We start from the raw sequence: 17,331 nt of genomic DNA on the forward strand, positions 1-17,331 counted from the left end.
ATTTCCTCTTGTTCTATCACCTGTTACTTCGAGTAAGAGATGAACATCCACCTGCCTACAACTTCCTTCCAGGCAGTGGTAGAGAGCTAGAAAGTCTCTCCAAGCCTTCTCTTGTCCAGACTAAACAACCCCAGTTCCCTCGGTCATTCCTTTCAGCAGCTTTGTAGCCGTTCTTTGGACACAGTCTAGCATTTCCATGTCTTTCTTTGAACTGAACACAGTATTTGATACATGGCCTCACCAGTGCCAACTATACAGGGACAATCACTTCCCTGGCATCTTCTATAGGACCATTGCTCTAGTTTTGTGTTGGTTAGAGATGCTAGCACTTCTAATTTCTTCAGAGTAAGAAAAGCGGAGATTAGTATTACTCCGTTGTGCACAGAGAAAGGAAACAGCTTAAGCTAGATACTACAGTTTCAGACAGGTGTGAGTGTGTCTCGATTTATTCTGCTCCTCAGTACACTATTTCATCTCAGTGCAAATAGCTGCCTGCTCTTTTCCAAGCCCTATAATCTTTTCTGGGCATCTGCTGTACTACCTCAGCAGTAAGAGGTTTCATGAAAGGTTTCCTGATTTTTCTTTATTTTTTTACTGAGATAAAAGTTACTTTGTCAAATACTGCATAACAAAGCAGAAACAAGGAAACCAAAAACCTCACAAACAGGATTCTGGGAGTGCATGCCCCACTTCCACGCAGCTTGTTTGTCACAGTGCTTTCAGACAAGGTATTACACCTGACTCCTCATAACAAACTTAATTAATTATGTAATATAGGCAGAAAGAAAAACATGCCACCGTGGCATGGTGATCTCTGTATAGTCAACTGAGCAGACTCCAGATAAAATATGTATTTGTCTGAACTTCCAGATGAAAGCAAGGCCTTTAAAGAAACATGTAATTATTCCTTAAAAAAAAAGAATCACATGCAAATAGTTTAATTAGAAAGGGTTCAGTTCAGTTAATTTTGACATCATAAAGTAAATTCTTGAAAACTATTTTCAGCAGACTTTTAAGCAGAAAAAGCATTTAAAAAAATCTTGGCAAATTTGTGTCTTGAGTAGCTGGTAGCTCTCTGTATGAAACTCGTTAGTATAATATCTGCTTTCACATTTGAGCACTTTTATACTATTTAAATTCTGTCATATATTAATAAATATTGTGTTTTGCCTTCCAGAAAACCTGTGATGTTGTCATTTTAATGCCATTGTTCTTCAGCTTTAATGTTAGTTTTGTTCTTTGGTCTGCTCTGTGTAAATAAAAGATACTGTCAGTAAGAAAATCTTGTTAAGGAAACTTTTGAAACAACTGAAAGTATTTGCAAATTATTTATAGTGTACACCGAGTAAGATAGAACTCTTTTTTTTTTTTTTTAACAAGAAGCTAAATTGAGTTTTCCAGAGGCCTGTAGGAATTACAGATTGAAATTAGCATATAGAAATCCCAGTTCAAGCACCTTCCTAAAGTACAAGGTACGTGGGACTGAATGGTAGTTCTTGTATCCAGTTCCAGTTCTACCAATGTCTTTCTGCAAAGCCTTGGCTTATGATTGTATCTCATATTTCCAAGGCATCCACAGCAAGATACCTACCATGCAAGAACATTAAAAGATTTAGACTTACGTTTATACAGTATGTTCAAGCAGTGCTGGGCATTTTTGTTGTGGTTTAATTCCCCGAACTTGAGGCCATTCTTTTTGCACTTCTTTTTCCCTGTCTTGTAAAGGGTACCACTACTGCTTCTGAATAGCCCTTTTGCTTTTTGTGAGCACATCTGATTATTTCTGGAGGTAGAGCTCTGCACTTTCTGTAGGGCGAGGGAGGGGAGAAGTTTAATCATACTGACCAAAAATAATTTCTATGACATGTTGTTTGAATGTTTCTGCTCAGCATAGAGCCTCAAGGGAGACACAATGCCTCCTGGAGCTTGTCATGTGCTCTGAGCATGCTAGGTGTCCTATTATTTAAAAGTCAACAGTATATGCTGCCCTGGCACCCTAGCTAACTGACACGTGTAAATGCTCCTTGTCATTGCTCCTTCTCAGTCTTCTGGAGGGTATGGATGCTGGCTGGCAGTAGCACTTATGCAGTGGTCAGCAATGGGTCTGCAATTCATGTCTGTGTGAAGCAACCTCTTTTGATCATCTTCACACCCCCCTGCTTTAAAAACTCAGTCATCACTTTCATCTCTGCAGGATATTCAGAGTCAGCATCTGTCTCTGTTCTTCTGCAGTGCTGATGGGTTTAAATCATGCGTAAGCAAGATGCCTAAAACTGCTTGAGCATAAGTGGCACAAGCTTTAGCTCTTCAGTACAGTACCTGCTGGGATAATGCTTCCTTGGTTGCGTAGTCAGCAAAGAGCTCTCCATTTGTGATTTTACATGTCTTTTATCTCAAATCACATCTAAATGTAAAATCCAGCGCTCAAGGACTTTATATGGATTTGTGACATCTCCTGCTGGGATGCAGGTTAATGAAGCAATGACTGGATTATTCAGCCTCCCCTAAATGTATTTCTTCATATCTGGCAGATGTAATATTGATAATATCCTTCGTTTAATATGTCATTTCCGCAAGCATAGTTCAGTGGAGGTTACTGATATATTTCTCTGTTTCACTTAGCTTTTTCTAATATCTTGGAAAGAATTTGGCTGAGCAGAAGCTGCATTTAAGAAGGTAGGAAAGAAAGTGCATTAGTGTGACAGGCAGGAGTACTATTCTGGACAAAGGAAAAGGCAGGTTAACATGCAAGTTTCTTTGCTAAGGCATGTCATGACTGATATAGTGTGTGTTGCTTAGCAGAGTAGCTTGGACTGTATAGTTGAAGCCTATTGTCACATTGTGAAATATGGCAATAGGGAGAACCAACCACACTTTTCCAAGACTTGAGATGTAACAAATGGAAGATGGACTGCCTGGCTGCTCTACATTTTCATCTGATGATGGTGATGAGGAGGTGTCTGTGATAAGGACAGGAAGATACTCTGTGTAGCTTCTGACTGTCACAGACAAAAAGAAAAAATGAAAGCCCATGAATAGTTCTCATTGTTTCTCGTTGAAAGCCAGCATGCTTCCACCAACACTAGTCTTATTCCTTATACTCAGAGGACAAACAATGAGAATCCTTCACAAATCTAGGAAAATGAGATATTAAATAGACATAATTGTGATGCCAGACTTAAATCCAGATGTAGCTGAACTCTCAGACTTGCCATACACTTCTCTAGAGAAAAAGCTTTCCATTGGCATTTTAACTTTTCTATCAGAACTGCTGGGGTTTGAACTTGGAAGACCAGCTATGCTGCTGAATTCCCCACCAAAATTAAAGGTACTTTTTAAGTTTAGTGATCTGTCAATGCATAGAAGCTAGTAAACAGCAAAAAAATGAATTTTAAAGCATTATTCATGATCATTACTAGAAAGTATTTCAGTTTCTAGAATGATAGCTCAAAATTTCTTGTTTGTGTTTACTTGGGTTACTGGTACCACTTTTTGATTTGCACAATGTAGAAATATCTGCCTTTTTTTTTTGCTATAAACCAGGCATGTATGAACTTCAATTGCTTGTTTTGTTTGCTGGTTTACTTGTTTTATCACCTCTGAGTAATTCCCTTCCAAAATCTGATTTTTCACAGCTGAGTAGGGAGCAGCTTTCTTGATAGATTCCTCTTTGCATTATGTCAAGCAGAGATACTCATTCATTTGTAACTCGGAATTATGCATTAAAAAATTAAAATGAAAAAGATAGGAAGACTGCCTCTGTAGCTTCTGTATGAGAAACCTTAAACACAGCATGTTCTTTGTATCACAGCAAAAACTTAACTTTTGAAATTAAGTTGCGGCCAGTTGTTCATGATCTAGGTGGAATTAAAGGACAGGGAGAGGAATCAGCAAAATTCTAGTTTGTGCACTTCATTTTGAAATGCAAATACTTGGCATTTACCCATTCTATTATTCCTTTTCTTTCTTCCAGAAATCTTCTGTATGTTTACCCCCAGAGGCTGAATTTTGCTAATCGACCAGCTTCTGCAAGAAACCTTACTATCAAGGTCCAGTTTATGTGTGGTGAAGACCCATCCTGTGCAATGCCGGTAATAAATGCTGAGATTTCTTAGCAGACTTTTCCTTACATGGGTTCCTGAAGAAACTCTGAAGAGATAACTCAGTGTGTTCTTTCCATCACCATAGTTTCTAGTGTGGCTTCTTAGGAAGCCTAACATTAGAGTGCTTGTGAAGCTTGTAATTTTCATCAGAAAGCAGGGCCTTACCATCAGCCAGGAAGACTTGGCACTCAAGTAGAGCAGAGGCATATTTACTCCCTCTCATCTAAGTCTTCCTACCTTATTTTCAGAAGAGTGACATCTTAAGTCAGTGCTGTGTTGGAAAACCTAATGGTAAATTCTCAGAGACCTTTCAAGAGTGTTGTAGTCTACCTGCCAGTGTAACTTTGAGAAGGCTGCACCTTCATGCATATGGACTTGTGCAGTGCAGATATCCTTGTCTAAGCTCATCTCCCAGGGCTCTCTTTAAAGCTGGATTGCAGGACCTTAACACAAGGCTGTGTCTGCAATAAGGGAAGCATGTCGAGCACCAAAAATGACTATTTCTCTTCACTGATTATAAAGGAACTTTGGACCTTTAAGGTAAAGTGAGATGGATCTCACCCTAAATGAGCAGGCTGCAACTGAAAAACAAACTTCAAAAAAATACTTTTAACTTTTAAAATTTAAAGACAACGTGACAATGAGTAAGAGGCTTACCGTAACTTTATTCCTGCAATTCCCAACTTTTTAGCCTGATGGGAGAATGTGATGTGAAGTAGTCAGTGGCTCTGGAAATTACGTCTGCTCCATTTTCCTGGTGTTTTGCCCTGAATGGTCTGTAGGCAAGGTGTTTGTGCCAGTGTGCTGAGATAAAATTGGAAATTCATTTTCAGCCTTCAGATACTACCTTTATACAAGATTTGTACAAAATTATGACAATTAGGTGCTTTAGACCTGACTGCTGTTACTTTATTTTCTTCTTAATATAGGTAATTTTTGGGAAATCTTCAGGTCCAGAATTTGTGCAAGAAACATATACAGCTATCACGTATCATAATAAGTAAGTATTGTTACTATTTGTGTGACTTGAGAAGTATTAAATCATGACCTCTTTACATAATTCTTAGCCTATATAATTCATTAAGCAGTGCTGGTATTAACCTATTTCAAACATTTACATTCTGTCTAATATCTAATTTGTACTGCTACATGCATTTGTGTAAGTGACCATTGCATAACATATCATTGCTTTTCTTGTTTGGAGCTTTTCAGAGGTTGGTTGAAAATGTTCCTAATCTGAAGATTAAGGAGGAAGAGCAGGAAGCAGCAGCACAACCTTGTAACAGTGTTCACTTTGATGAACCCATAGATCCAAAAGAGCTGAAGGGGCCTCATGAATTTGGACTCAGGATTTAGGATTTACAGAATAAATACATGTGAAACCAAAATTAAGATTGAAAATGTTTGAAAGTATAAAGGTGAAAGATACCATCTGATTCAAAGCTGTAGGTAGTTCATAAATACAGTTGTATATATGTATATATTTTCAGGACTTACACAGTTTTTAGAACTATGGCAGACAAAAGCCTTCTGGCAAACTTGCTTCCTACTCGGTCTCATACTTACACTGGAAATGTGCTTTGCGTTTTTTTTAAATAGGTCACCTGACTTCTATGAAGAAGTGAAAATTAAGCTGCCAGCAAAACTCACAGAGAAACACCATCTATTGTTCACATTCTATCACATCAGCTGCCAGCCAAAGCAAGGAGCATCTGTGGAAACTCTCCTTGGATATTCAGTAAGTTCCATGCAATATATAAGCATGTGTGTATGTATATATGTGTAACTACATCCTATGCAAACAGACCCTTTCCTTGTCAAGAACTTATCATGTATTTCCTTTCTGGTTATGGTAATTAATCAAAACAAGTAGTCACAGAAACAAGGTGCACCTGTGCTGTTGCATCCTTACCGTATACTTTTGCATTAGGTGTCTTTGAAGTTGATGAATTCAGCTGACAAAACCAAAGTATGCACCTGAATATTTGCAGCAAAGATGCTTTATAGTATATCACCTAATTTTGTTGAATTCTACTTTTTTGCAAAAAAACCCAATCCTAAAATGTATGCAATTACAATTATTTACTCTTACCTAATATATTCATATATGAGGTATTTATTCATATAATATTTTCAATTAGGTTTTGTATGGCATATTGTTTATGTTCTAAAGTGTCTTTTACCCACAGCAAAATTGAAACCAAAGAAGAATCTAGAAGGTAAAATATAATTCTCTTGCAGTCATTATCTTCTTATTGAGACTAGCACGTTTTAGCTTGAGAAATACATATTGTAACTTAGTCTCTTAGACCTTTTTATTTATCATTCAGTATTTTTAACTGGAGAGATTTTAAAGTAAAAGGAAAGCATAGATGATGATAATACTTCAGATTTGAAAACACTCCAATGCCATGGTCAGCAATTGAGCAGCAGGGATGGACAAGTGCTTTTCACATGTTCCTGATTTGAAGTTTTTATTTGTTTTTTTTAATATGGTGAATCCTTTCAAATGGGCTTTCTTTTATAAACAGATGTAGTCCCACCAATGTCAATGGGGTTGGTAGGAAGTAAATTAGTTTGTAGTTGTCCTGGTTTGAGCAGTAGCAGTAATTTTTTCTCCTTCTTGGTAGCTGGTGCAGTGCTGTGTTTTGACTTTCAGGCTGGGAACGGTTGCTGATAGCAAGTATGTTTTGAGTTGCTGCTCAAATGTTTGGTTTGTTCAAGGCCTTTTTCTGAGCTCATGCTCTGCCAGGGAGGAGGGAGGCTGGGAGGAAGGAGAGGCAGGACACCTGACCCAGGCTAGCCAAAGAGGTATTCCATACCATAGCACATCATACCCAGGATGTAGCCGGGAGAGACCTGGAAGGGCTGGAGCTCGGGGGGGATGGAGGAGGTATCGGTCGGTGCTCGGTCGGGCAGGGTGGGGTGAGTTATGGGTCGATGGCTGGTGAGGTGTTGTATTCTCTTCACCTGTTATTGGCTTTATCATTATTATTTGCAGTAGTAGTAGCAGTAGTGATTTATGTTATACCTTAGGCATTAAACTGTGCTTATCTCAACCCATGGGGGCTACATTGTTTGGATTCTCCTTCCTAACTCTCCGGTAGTTGGGGGAGCAAAGGGGGGGGAGTGAGTGAACGAGCTGTGTGTGGATTCGGTTTAAACCACGACAGTAGTTCAGGAGTGAGACCTGACATAGATGAGGACTTAATTTTCAATTTTCTCTTCACCTAAATACAAAATATTCCCACCTTGTGATACTCAAATGCACAGCCTCTTTCAGACTTGAATATGAGAAAAATTGTGTCCAAATAACAACACAGAGTTATGGTGAGTCATTTTGTCCTTAATTTTCATGGTGACCATGACCAAGATGTTCAATTTATCCTTAGCAAAACTTCAATTCTCTTGATTTTTGTCAACGTCAAGGATCAGCCTATTCAACATAGGTGATTTTCAAAATAAAAGCATGGACTCCAGTACATTCTTCTGGTAAGAATTTCAGAAAAACATATGTCACACATGAAAAGCCTTGTGTTTGTTTCCTTCAAACAGGATGGTTTGTAAAGCAGACTTGTATATTTTTCTACAGTAGACATCAGTGAATTAAAAATGCAAAGAAATTACTGTTGAATTGGTTAGAACAAAGAAGCTTGGGTCAATATCTCATTTGTTGTTTTGTTGACTGCACATAACAAATTAGATAAATAGCTCTAATCATATATAGTCATGAATATTGCTGTGTTTTCATTTGTTTCAGTGGCTGCCAATTCTGTTAAATGATCGTCTTCAAACTGGACATTACTGTCTTCCTGTTGCATTGGATAAGCTGCCTTTCCACTATTCAATCCACTCTCCTGAGGTAACAAAAATAGATAGCATTTGCCTAATGTAGGAGAACAGCATAAGTGTTTTACAAACTAACATTGCTGTTTGCTAGTAGGCAATGGCTCCCTTTTATATTTTAAAAGGGGAAAGCTCTGGAGAAAAATGTGTTGTTATTATTGTCACTGGTGGTATTATTATTTTATAGTGTTATATTGTGTTTTTTAGATTTAGTTATCCAAGCAAATCCTTGTAAATTGTCTAATCAGGGATACATTTGTTTAGAGGGTGTCAAGTCAATAATTTGCTTTCTTCCAGAAGATGATTTGCTCATTTTTTTGTGGCTGTGTGGGAGAGGGAAGAGAAATTGAATCAGGTGCTGCTATTGGAGCAGAAAAGTGTTCTTTCTGAGTAAATATGGCAAGTAGGAAACTGTCCACAGGGTTAAAACTGCATCATATCACCATGGAGTGATGCCTTTGGCAGTGCTTTATCTGGGAAACTTCTAACTGTAAATATACCCCCTCAGAAGATACATCCCTGTTCAACGTGGCAACTTCCCTCCATCTAGTCTATGAGAACAAGAAGGTGCCTAACTGTGGTCCTTCCTATCTTACTGAATTGAGATATCTAAAAGGAAATTAATAGTGTGAATACCCCATAGACTTACATGTAAACAGGCTTCAGTTTGATCATTAACAGGAAGATGATGATTCCCGTATTTCTTTTCCATTACAGAAAGTTCCATCTCAGACACCGCCTATTAAGTGGGTTGAAGGACACAAGGGTGTTTTCAATGTTGCAGTGCAAGCTGTTTCATCTGTTCATGCTCAGGTAATGCATCAGAAGCAATATACAGCTGTAGTTTCATTTCAAAGAGAATTCAGATGTCCAGGCTGACTCAGAAGGTTTATGAAATGGAAATATTTAAGCCCACATGTGTTTAAAAGCAACTAATGGCTATGCAAATAACCTGATATCCTCAGTGAATTAAATCCTTTGGTGAAATGAAATTTATTGGTACAACTGAACAAATGAGCACTCTCAGCAGCAAGTCACATCAAGCAATAGGAAGTCTGGTGCCCTCTCAGCTCAGCAAATGTCCACTTAGGCTGTGCTTGAAAGACACTGGCAGGACACAGTTCCAGTTTCTGCAGTCTTCATTTGCTTTTCTGCAAGGCTGGTTTAGACAATGTGTCCATATCTGCAGAGACATAGCACCTCCCTGCCTCGAGGGACAGGTTATACAGCCAGAACTCTTTAGGCGCCTCAGCTGTCAATGCCATGTAGTTTGGGAACACAAGCTTAGTGTTGAATGAGAGCTCTATGATTCTGGTCATTTAAATGTAATAGGAAATCTGAATTTTGCCATCTTATTGGGATACTGGCTTGAAGCAGATCAGTTTTATTTTGTTCCTGCTGCTTTACAGTGCCTTCCCCCCGCAACCCATTCTAGTTAACCCTGGTAGCAATGTCCTTACAACTGGAAGCCCTGTATCTGAAGCTGGTCTATGACCTTTTTGCAGCATGCTTTTTAAATTTAAGTAGGATATACTCATAAGGCACATAACTTGTATGTAGCTGGAATTTAGGTGTAATGACAGAGGGACTATAGACCTATGATGAGACAGAATTTTATTAGTGAGAAGGAACAAGTCTTCTCATGAAATGAAGCAACCATTCTAGTGAGGGCTTTAACTTTTCTGCTTCTAGTCTGATCTAACCAGAGTCTGAATTTGAGCCAGGTGAAAAGGAACAAGCAAAAAGCTATGACAGCTGTTTTACAAATTGATCAAGCTGTTTTACAATTGATAGGACTAGCCACTACTGCAAGCTAGAAGGATGAAAACACTTTCTCTCATCCCATCAGGTGGGATAATCAAGTTTGCGTAGCTAGCAGCAGCCTGAGCTATATGAACTCCGTTAACTGCGAGTGCACTGTATTTTCAGGACAATCATCTGGAGAAGTTCTTCACCCTGTGCCATTCTTTGGAAAGTCAGGCGTCATTCCCCATTCGACTGATGGACCAGAAGATTACAGAGGCTACACTGGAGCATGAACTGAAACTCAGCATTATTTGTTTGAATTCTTCACGCCTTGAGCCTCTTGTCTTGTTTTTACATTTGGTATTAGATAAACTGTTCCAGCTGGCTGTACAACCCATGGTCATAGCTGGCCAGACAGGTATTTACTGGTGCATGGCCTTGAAGTGGTAGTGCAAGTAAACTAAAAATAGGGGCGGGGGGAAATGGTTGCTAAATACCCAGGCTCAGATTTGATATTTGGGGTAGCCCACTTCAAAAGGAGTTGTGCTTCTCAAAGCACAGTTTCACTGCACAGTTTAATTAGATTTAACTGAGTTCCTGTCTTCTTTCCCCCATACATATAAGACTCTCAGACTCTGGCTGGAAGGTATGTTAAATTGTAGTAGCTTACTTTTATGGAAATATAGGTCAAAAAGTAGGCTGTGGTTTAACTTTGTTTAGAATTCAGTTGTTTTGCAATGAAAGCATCAGCAAATCTCTTGTCCTGCAATGGAGATTGCTGACTGCACTATATCCTCTGTACAAATATCTTTAGGCAGAACTGGGTGAACATATGAATGGAGAGGGCATAGTAATGTACATGGGTTTTTCTGTTACTGAGTCTGCCAATTCCCCATCACAAGTATTACCTCTGTAAGAAAGGCACATCTGGAGTGATGTAGTTTATTTCTTGTCTCATTTTGGTAAACAACAATTGTCATCCACTATAACAGGGGATTTGAGCAGCCTGGTCTAGTGGAAGATGTCCCTGCTATCTGTCCCTGGGCAGGGGGTGTGGAACTAGATATTCTTTAAGGTTCTTTCTAAGCTAACCCATTCTGTGATTCTGTAATATGTGAAAAAGTCTGCTAGCTTGTATTTACTGGTCAGCATGAGACTAGTGAGTCTTGGTGTTATTCGTGTTTTATGCGAAATGTGTGAAGAGTGCTAGAAATGGTTATGGTCTACTTGTATGTAGCACGAAGTGATGGAGTAGCAGTGATTGACTTGGAAGTCAGCATGTCGACTGAAGAGTGGTTATTTGCCTGTGTAGACCTTGGATCTGGTTAGGTTGCTGTCTAGAGATCTGAATTTGTTAAGGATTGAAGTAAAGTGTTAAGGTTAGTTGTTAATGGAGTCGATGAAGTAGGATTAGTTGTTGTTGGTACAAAGAATGCCCTCACCTAATTATACTGTGTAATATAGTGCTGAGACTAATTCTTGCCTTTGTTTCACAGCCAACTTCTCACAGTTTGCCTTTGAATCTGTGGTTGCAATAGTGAACAGTCTCCACAACAGCAAAGACCTGAGCAAAGACCAACATGGGAGGAACTGCCTCCTGGCTTCTTATATCTACTATGTATTTCGTCTGCCAGACCCTCAAAGAGAAGTAGTTAAGCCAGGTAATGTTGGTGCAAGGGTCGCAAAAATATTCTTTTTTCTTGATACATGCTATTCAGCTTGGTGCTTCTGATGAGGACTTAGGCCATTGGCTTATAAAATAACAAGCACAACTTCTCAGACCCAGACTGCTTACTGTTTAAGCACATCTCTGTTCAGATATGCAATTTTTCTCAGAGGAAGGGATCTCAGCACTACCATGGACTTGCCCTCCATAATATCTATCTCTCAATCATTCATTTAAGATGCAAGGTTGAGGTGAAAGGGCTCCACAGCTATATGCAATGCTGTATTTTCATGAAGGTAGACATGAAATGAGAGACATCTCATGAAGTCACTTTTAATGAAGTGAGAGGCATCTCCTAAATTGAGGCTTTCTCTAGAGGAATTTTCGCCAAAAACTAAAATGGTGTTAAGATGCTGATTTCTTACTGTCCTGTACATCAGTAAACTGCTTTCCATGCAAACTTACTTACTGCCAAGTGATGTAGGGTCAAGCTCTGTCAATTTGTCCATTGCATTAGGGGTGTCATTAGGAGATAAAATCCTGTATGTTGGCTGGCAGATTGAGGGAGGTGATCTTTCTCCTCTACTCAGCACTGGGGAGGCCACACCTGCAGTACTGTGTCCAGTTCTGGGCTTCTCAGTACAAAAGAGATATGAACGTGCTGAAGAGAGACCAGCCAAGAGTGACAAAGGTGATGAGAGGACCGGAGCGACTCTCCAATAAGGAAAAGCTGAGAGATATGGGACTGTTCAGCCTGGAGAAGAGAAGGCTCAGGGAGGATCTTCAACGTATATGAAGACCTGAAGGGAGAGTGCAAAGATGACAGAGCCAGGCTGTTTCCCTTGGTGCCCAGTGACAGGACCAGAGGCAATGAGCAGAGACTGAAACATGAGAGGTACCCTCTGTCTAGAAACACTTTATTCCTGTGAGGGTGACTGGCACTGGCACAGGATGCCCAGAGAGGTGGTGAAATTTTTCACCTTGGAGTTATTAGAAAGACATCTGGACATGATCCTGGGCAGCTGGCTCTAGGTGACTCTGCTTGAGCATGAAGTTGGATCGGATGACCTTCAGAAGTCCCGTCAAACCTCAACTATTATGTTATTCTGTCACAGTTCACTGTCGTAAAGCCTAAAATCCTAAAGAATTAATTTGAATGATTACTATATATCAGCTGACTTACCACCAGTAGCTGTACTGTGGGAGCTAAAGAAATGTAAGCCCTTTTCTCTTTTAAATGTTTATTTAAATCCCTCTTGAGGGACATTTAGACTGACGTTAGGATGAGCTAAAATCTCTGAGCTTACCTACACTTGGAAATTCTTTATCCTGGAAAAATAAGGACCATGGGGAGGCTGAAAACTAGGTAATCATTAAGTGAACTCCTGCTGGCAGTGATCTCTTCTTTCTTGGATACTTTGGACATGTTAAATCTTTGTGTTGAAGGTGACATTTTGTGTTTAGGCCTCTCTTAATCTACATGAAATTATGAAGAGTTGATGGGAGAAAAACAGAGCTATTATAGAGCTGCTGCTCAGGTAGCCTGGTTAAGGTTTTGTTACTGCTTTTGTTACCATCACCCATGCACTTTGTCATTCTATGCCTATGTAATTGTTAATGATGCAGTTTGTAGTGAGACTTTCAGGACCTTTATGCTATTTTAAGTGTTGATGCTGTATCAGCAGTGAGCAAAGCTGGCTTGGATCTCGTTTTTGTCTCATATATACGTCTTTTAGTCTTAGTTCAAACATCTTCCTATGGGCAGGTGCAGGTAGCAGTGGCATTTCAACAGAGTCACGTTATTACACATTTGGACGCACTTCCGCAATGTCTGTTGGGAGTAAACTCCTTCAGAGCCGAGTGATCAGCTGCAGCAATCCTGACATTGCTGTTACACAAAGTGCTACTGATGAGGAAGTCAAAAACATCATGTCATCCAAGGTAAGAGAACAAGGTCAAATATCCGGGGAATTGTGTAGACCCAGACCTAATAATCTAGATTTGTTCTGTGATGGTAGGGTTTGCTTCTTATAAATGCACTGTATATATCACCAGAAGCACTTGTGGTTTAGCTGATTTGGCGTAGGTAACTGGTAAATCCTATTGCTAAATTCTGATGTCTCTTGTCAGTGAAAAGAGCAAAAGGTAAGAACTCTTTTATTTGAGACACAGACACTCCACAGAGGTATTTTCTTTTTTGATGTGCCTCAGTCTGATCGCACGTGGTGACATGGCCTGGTCCAGGGGTACAGAATCAGTGTGAGGAAGGACTACTACCAATTACACTGGGAACAAATTCACTTTCTGAAAGGAGAGGAAAGAGAAGAAAAAAAGAGGAGAAACAGTTTTCCTAAAATGCTCTGATAATTTATTCTTGCTCCTTTTAAGTCTTTTGGTTGATTGTTTGGTTAGTTTGGTGTTTGGTTTTTTGTTTGTTTGGTTTGGTTTTTTTGGTGTTGTGGGTTTTTTTTTTTCAAATCACAGAGCAATTTCTATGATAGCAGCCCCATGATTTTATATCACCTATAGTACAGAAGATATTTTGCAGATTTTCTAACTGGGTCTTTCCAAGTACTTAATTCAACCACAGAGTGGAACACAACTTCCTCTGTCTTTCTTATCCACAGCTACATATGCCACCAACAGCTTGCAGGATAGAAAGGATGATGATTTCCAAAAAGCTGAGTTTTGCTTCCCTGTTTGGCATCTGGTGCTTGCTAGTCTACAGTGTCCCAGACTCATCTCAGGGCTTGATGAGGGTGGCTGTGCTTAGCTGTCTGGGCACACCAAAACCTAGAGTTCCTCATTCAGCAGGAGATGGAAAGCTGTGTCTCTGAAAAAAAGCAGGATTTTTTGCCTGTATAAGGACCCTGCTCCTAGCTGCAGTCCTGGCAAAACTCCACAGCAGCATGTCTGCTGAGCTCTGAACCATATCCCCCTTCACTTCTCTTTGAGTGTTACCTATGTAAAATACTGTTTCTCAAGTAAGTTATTTCCAGAAACGTTTTGAAGTCCTTTCTCCACTGAATGGTCACATGCATCTCCAGTTAAAGTGAATGGGTGCTTGTCCTCAGCAAATTAAACCACAACTAGTAAGATGCCAATGTATTTGATTTGTTTATAAGGGCATACATATTCATCCATAGCAGTTTTTAATAATGTAGATTTTAACTTAATAGCGTTATGAATTTTTCTGTAATGTACAGTGTGCTAAAAAAGAGAGCTCAAGGTAGGCAATTTTTTTACATATTAATACAGAAGTAAAATGATATTACACCTTCATCACTTTGCTAAATATAGCAATTCAGAGTTGGCTATTGCTGTTTCACTTCATTTTAATTTGGCATTACTTTTAATGAAGCAAAGACTCCCAGGTGCTATTTAATTTGGGATGTAGAGCCATCGGACAAACTTAAGGGACCCTTTGAAATTTACCCTTTGAAAAGGTGACTTGTTGCGCTTCCAAAATACATCTGCAGTGCTGCAATTGGACATGTGATGGCAGTGTTGGCATTTGCACTCTCCTGCGGCGGCGGCATTCGGGTGCTCTTTGGCCTCCAGTGGGGAGTGGGATGCGGAGGACAGAGGAGCTGTTTAGGTGAACGTCTGTGCATACCTTCAAAAAACACAAAACAAAACAAAAAAGCCCCAAAACAAAACAAAAACCAAACCCCAAAACAGCTGTTGATTTTGTCTCTCTTAATCGTTTATTAATTTCCTATTATGTATTTCTTCTGGCTATGCTCTCCAGCCTATGGATCACAGCTCCAGTCGGATGTCTTTTTGTGTTGAAGGAACAAACGACATGCCAAGCATCTGTGCAAGCCCAAGACCGCCCAATAAAAAGGTAGCCTACCACTAAACATGAGGGAGCGCAGTAACAGAGCCTGGAGCCTTCTGAGGCCGTGCTGATAATTAGGGGTTCAAAATGAGAAAAGGGGAAAGAGAGAACAAAATAGCAACCAGTTTTATTGAATAAAGAGTTTGAGATGGAATATTGAATCAGTAGGTAAATATTACCCAAACTTTTCTTCTTCTGCTCCTGAGTCTTTGGACTTTTTTCTTCTTTTACCAGGACTGATTTAGACAAGTAGCAGCCTGCCTGGATACTCCCTTTGCTCTCTTTCTCAAGATGTTAGGGCCTCTGTCTCTATCCACTGCTGTTTACCCTTGTATACCTGCCTTTACATGTTACAGTAAACCCCATTCAGAAATGTTTGCCATCTCTTTCTTCTGTAACAAATGTTTTCTTTTCCCCTTTTGTAGCTTTTATAACCAATAAATTCCTTCCTATCTTGACTGTTCATTCCCAAATAGCTTTTTAAAAACATAGAAGATACCATGTCACATTGATAATTTTTCCAGAGCTATGCCTTTTGTTTGGCATTGATCAGCAACAGTGGCTTTGGATGAAGAAGGAGGGGGAAAACCCTGAAATGAACAGTTCAGGATCTGAATTTCAGCTCAGAAACTCTCCTTCCTTACTCATTTTTATTGGTTTGATAAAAGGCATAGAGGTTTATACCCGGTCTAATTTTGGATGGATTAATATGTGCTATTCAATTTAGATATGCTTGAGAGTCCCATTAAATTTATTGTCTAAGTCAGGAATAGATAACAGTCATTGTAATAAAATTTTAGTCCAGATTTGCATTTCCAAAAATTTTGGGTCATTGGGATTGGGTGAGATGGTCACATCTCACTGCAAAGAGTATTGTCTCCAGCTACAGATCTCTGTGCAAGCTCTGTTGTGGTTATCACTGTGTGCTTCTCTCCAACCACAGAGGCAATCTTACTTATACCTTCTCTCAAAAAAAAATGAATGTGGTAAATGAAAGTGCTTAGTGGAGAGTAGAGAATGTGACTGCTCACTGTCATGTATATAGACCAAAAGCATTTTCCAGTTGAGTTATCCAGGACTCTGGATCCACAGGAAAGGGGTCCCAAAAAGTCTGTTTGCCACCAACGTTAGTTGTCTGTCACTTTGGTCAAATCTGCCTTCTGATCCTGCAGGGTTGTCAGCACATCCCTGTCCTGCTGCTGACTTTCCAGTCTGGGGGAGTTTCCCACAGGGAAGAGGGGCAATGTTGAAACTGAAAGAAGAGTTGATTGAAAAAACATTTCCCAACACTTTGTGTTTATTATCTAGCATTTCCATGAGGAGCTGGCACTGCAGATGGTGGTCAGCACGGGTATGGTGAGAGAATCTGTCTTCAAGTATGCCTGGTTCTTCTTTGAGCTCCTGGTAAGCTTTGACAAGGGTATTTTACAGTAATAGTTAAATAGTTAAATGGAGAAAATGTAGTGGGTAATCCAGGCACAGATTTAGTTGGGTGGTAATCTCTTCAGTTATTCAGCCCCAGTGTGAAAAGTAGAAAGTACAACTGAAGAATCCTCCATATTCACTTGGTTCCCCGCTGGCAGCCTGTGATGGCGAAGTCCTGTGCAGACTACACACACAGTGGTACACAGCTTGCAGAAGGCTGACAGACAGACATCAATTTGTAAATACTTGTTCCTGTCTTTTCTGCTTTGCTAACAGCCTGAGAGCAGTGACAAGGCTCCCCAAACTCACAGAATCACAGAACCCTGAAGCGATAGATGTCAGTGGAAAAACCACACTGATTTTCAGTGGTAGCATATAAACAACCCAACATCAGGTGAAGAAATAAGAATTCCAGAAGTATCACTCCCTGTCTGTCATCATGAAGGGCAAACATTGCAAACAGCATTTCAGAGCTGCAGATGCAAAGGTCTCTGGAGGGTCATTCTGATTCCCAGTGCCGAGAGTAGCCAGCTGTGTGAACCTGAACAGAAGTCAGTGTCTGTCTGTGTGAATCTTAGGCTCTCTGCTGTCATTGAGAGTACATGTAGGATCTATCACAGCAGCTCTCAGAAGATGGGAGTGATTACATTCAGGAAAAAACATGTAGTGAATCTTACTCCCAGGCACAAAGTGAAAGCAGTATT

General features: G+C 39.7%; 1 protein-coding gene across 1 annotated transcript in view; it reads left to right on the plus strand.

The window, feature by feature from the left end:
- The window catches only part of DOCK8 (dedicator of cytokinesis 8), a 73,863-nt gene that overhangs the window by 18,216 nt on the left and 38,316 nt on the right, over positions 1-17,331 (plus strand). Inside the window, exons 14-23 of the mRNA XM_031054319.2 lie at positions 3,974-4,091; positions 5,033-5,103; positions 5,703-5,841; positions 7,864-7,965; positions 8,667-8,762; positions 9,879-10,113; positions 11,192-11,356; positions 13,127-13,302; positions 15,113-15,208; positions 16,511-16,606. Coding sequence (XP_030910179.1) covers positions 3,974-4,091; positions 5,033-5,103; positions 5,703-5,841; positions 7,864-7,965; positions 8,667-8,762; positions 9,879-10,113; positions 11,192-11,356; positions 13,127-13,302; positions 15,113-15,208; positions 16,511-16,606 — 1,294 coding nt within the window. The remainder of the gene's footprint in view (positions 1-3,973; positions 4,092-5,032; positions 5,104-5,702; positions 5,842-7,863; positions 7,966-8,666; positions 8,763-9,878; positions 10,114-11,191; positions 11,357-13,126; positions 13,303-15,112; positions 15,209-16,510; positions 16,607-17,331) is intronic.

Source organism: Melopsittacus undulatus, chromosome Z, assembly GCF_012275295.1.
Source record: "Melopsittacus undulatus isolate bMelUnd1 chromosome Z, bMelUnd1.mat.Z, whole genome shotgun sequence".
Taxonomy (NCBI): domain Eukaryota; kingdom Metazoa; phylum Chordata; class Aves; order Psittaciformes; family Psittaculidae; genus Melopsittacus; species Melopsittacus undulatus.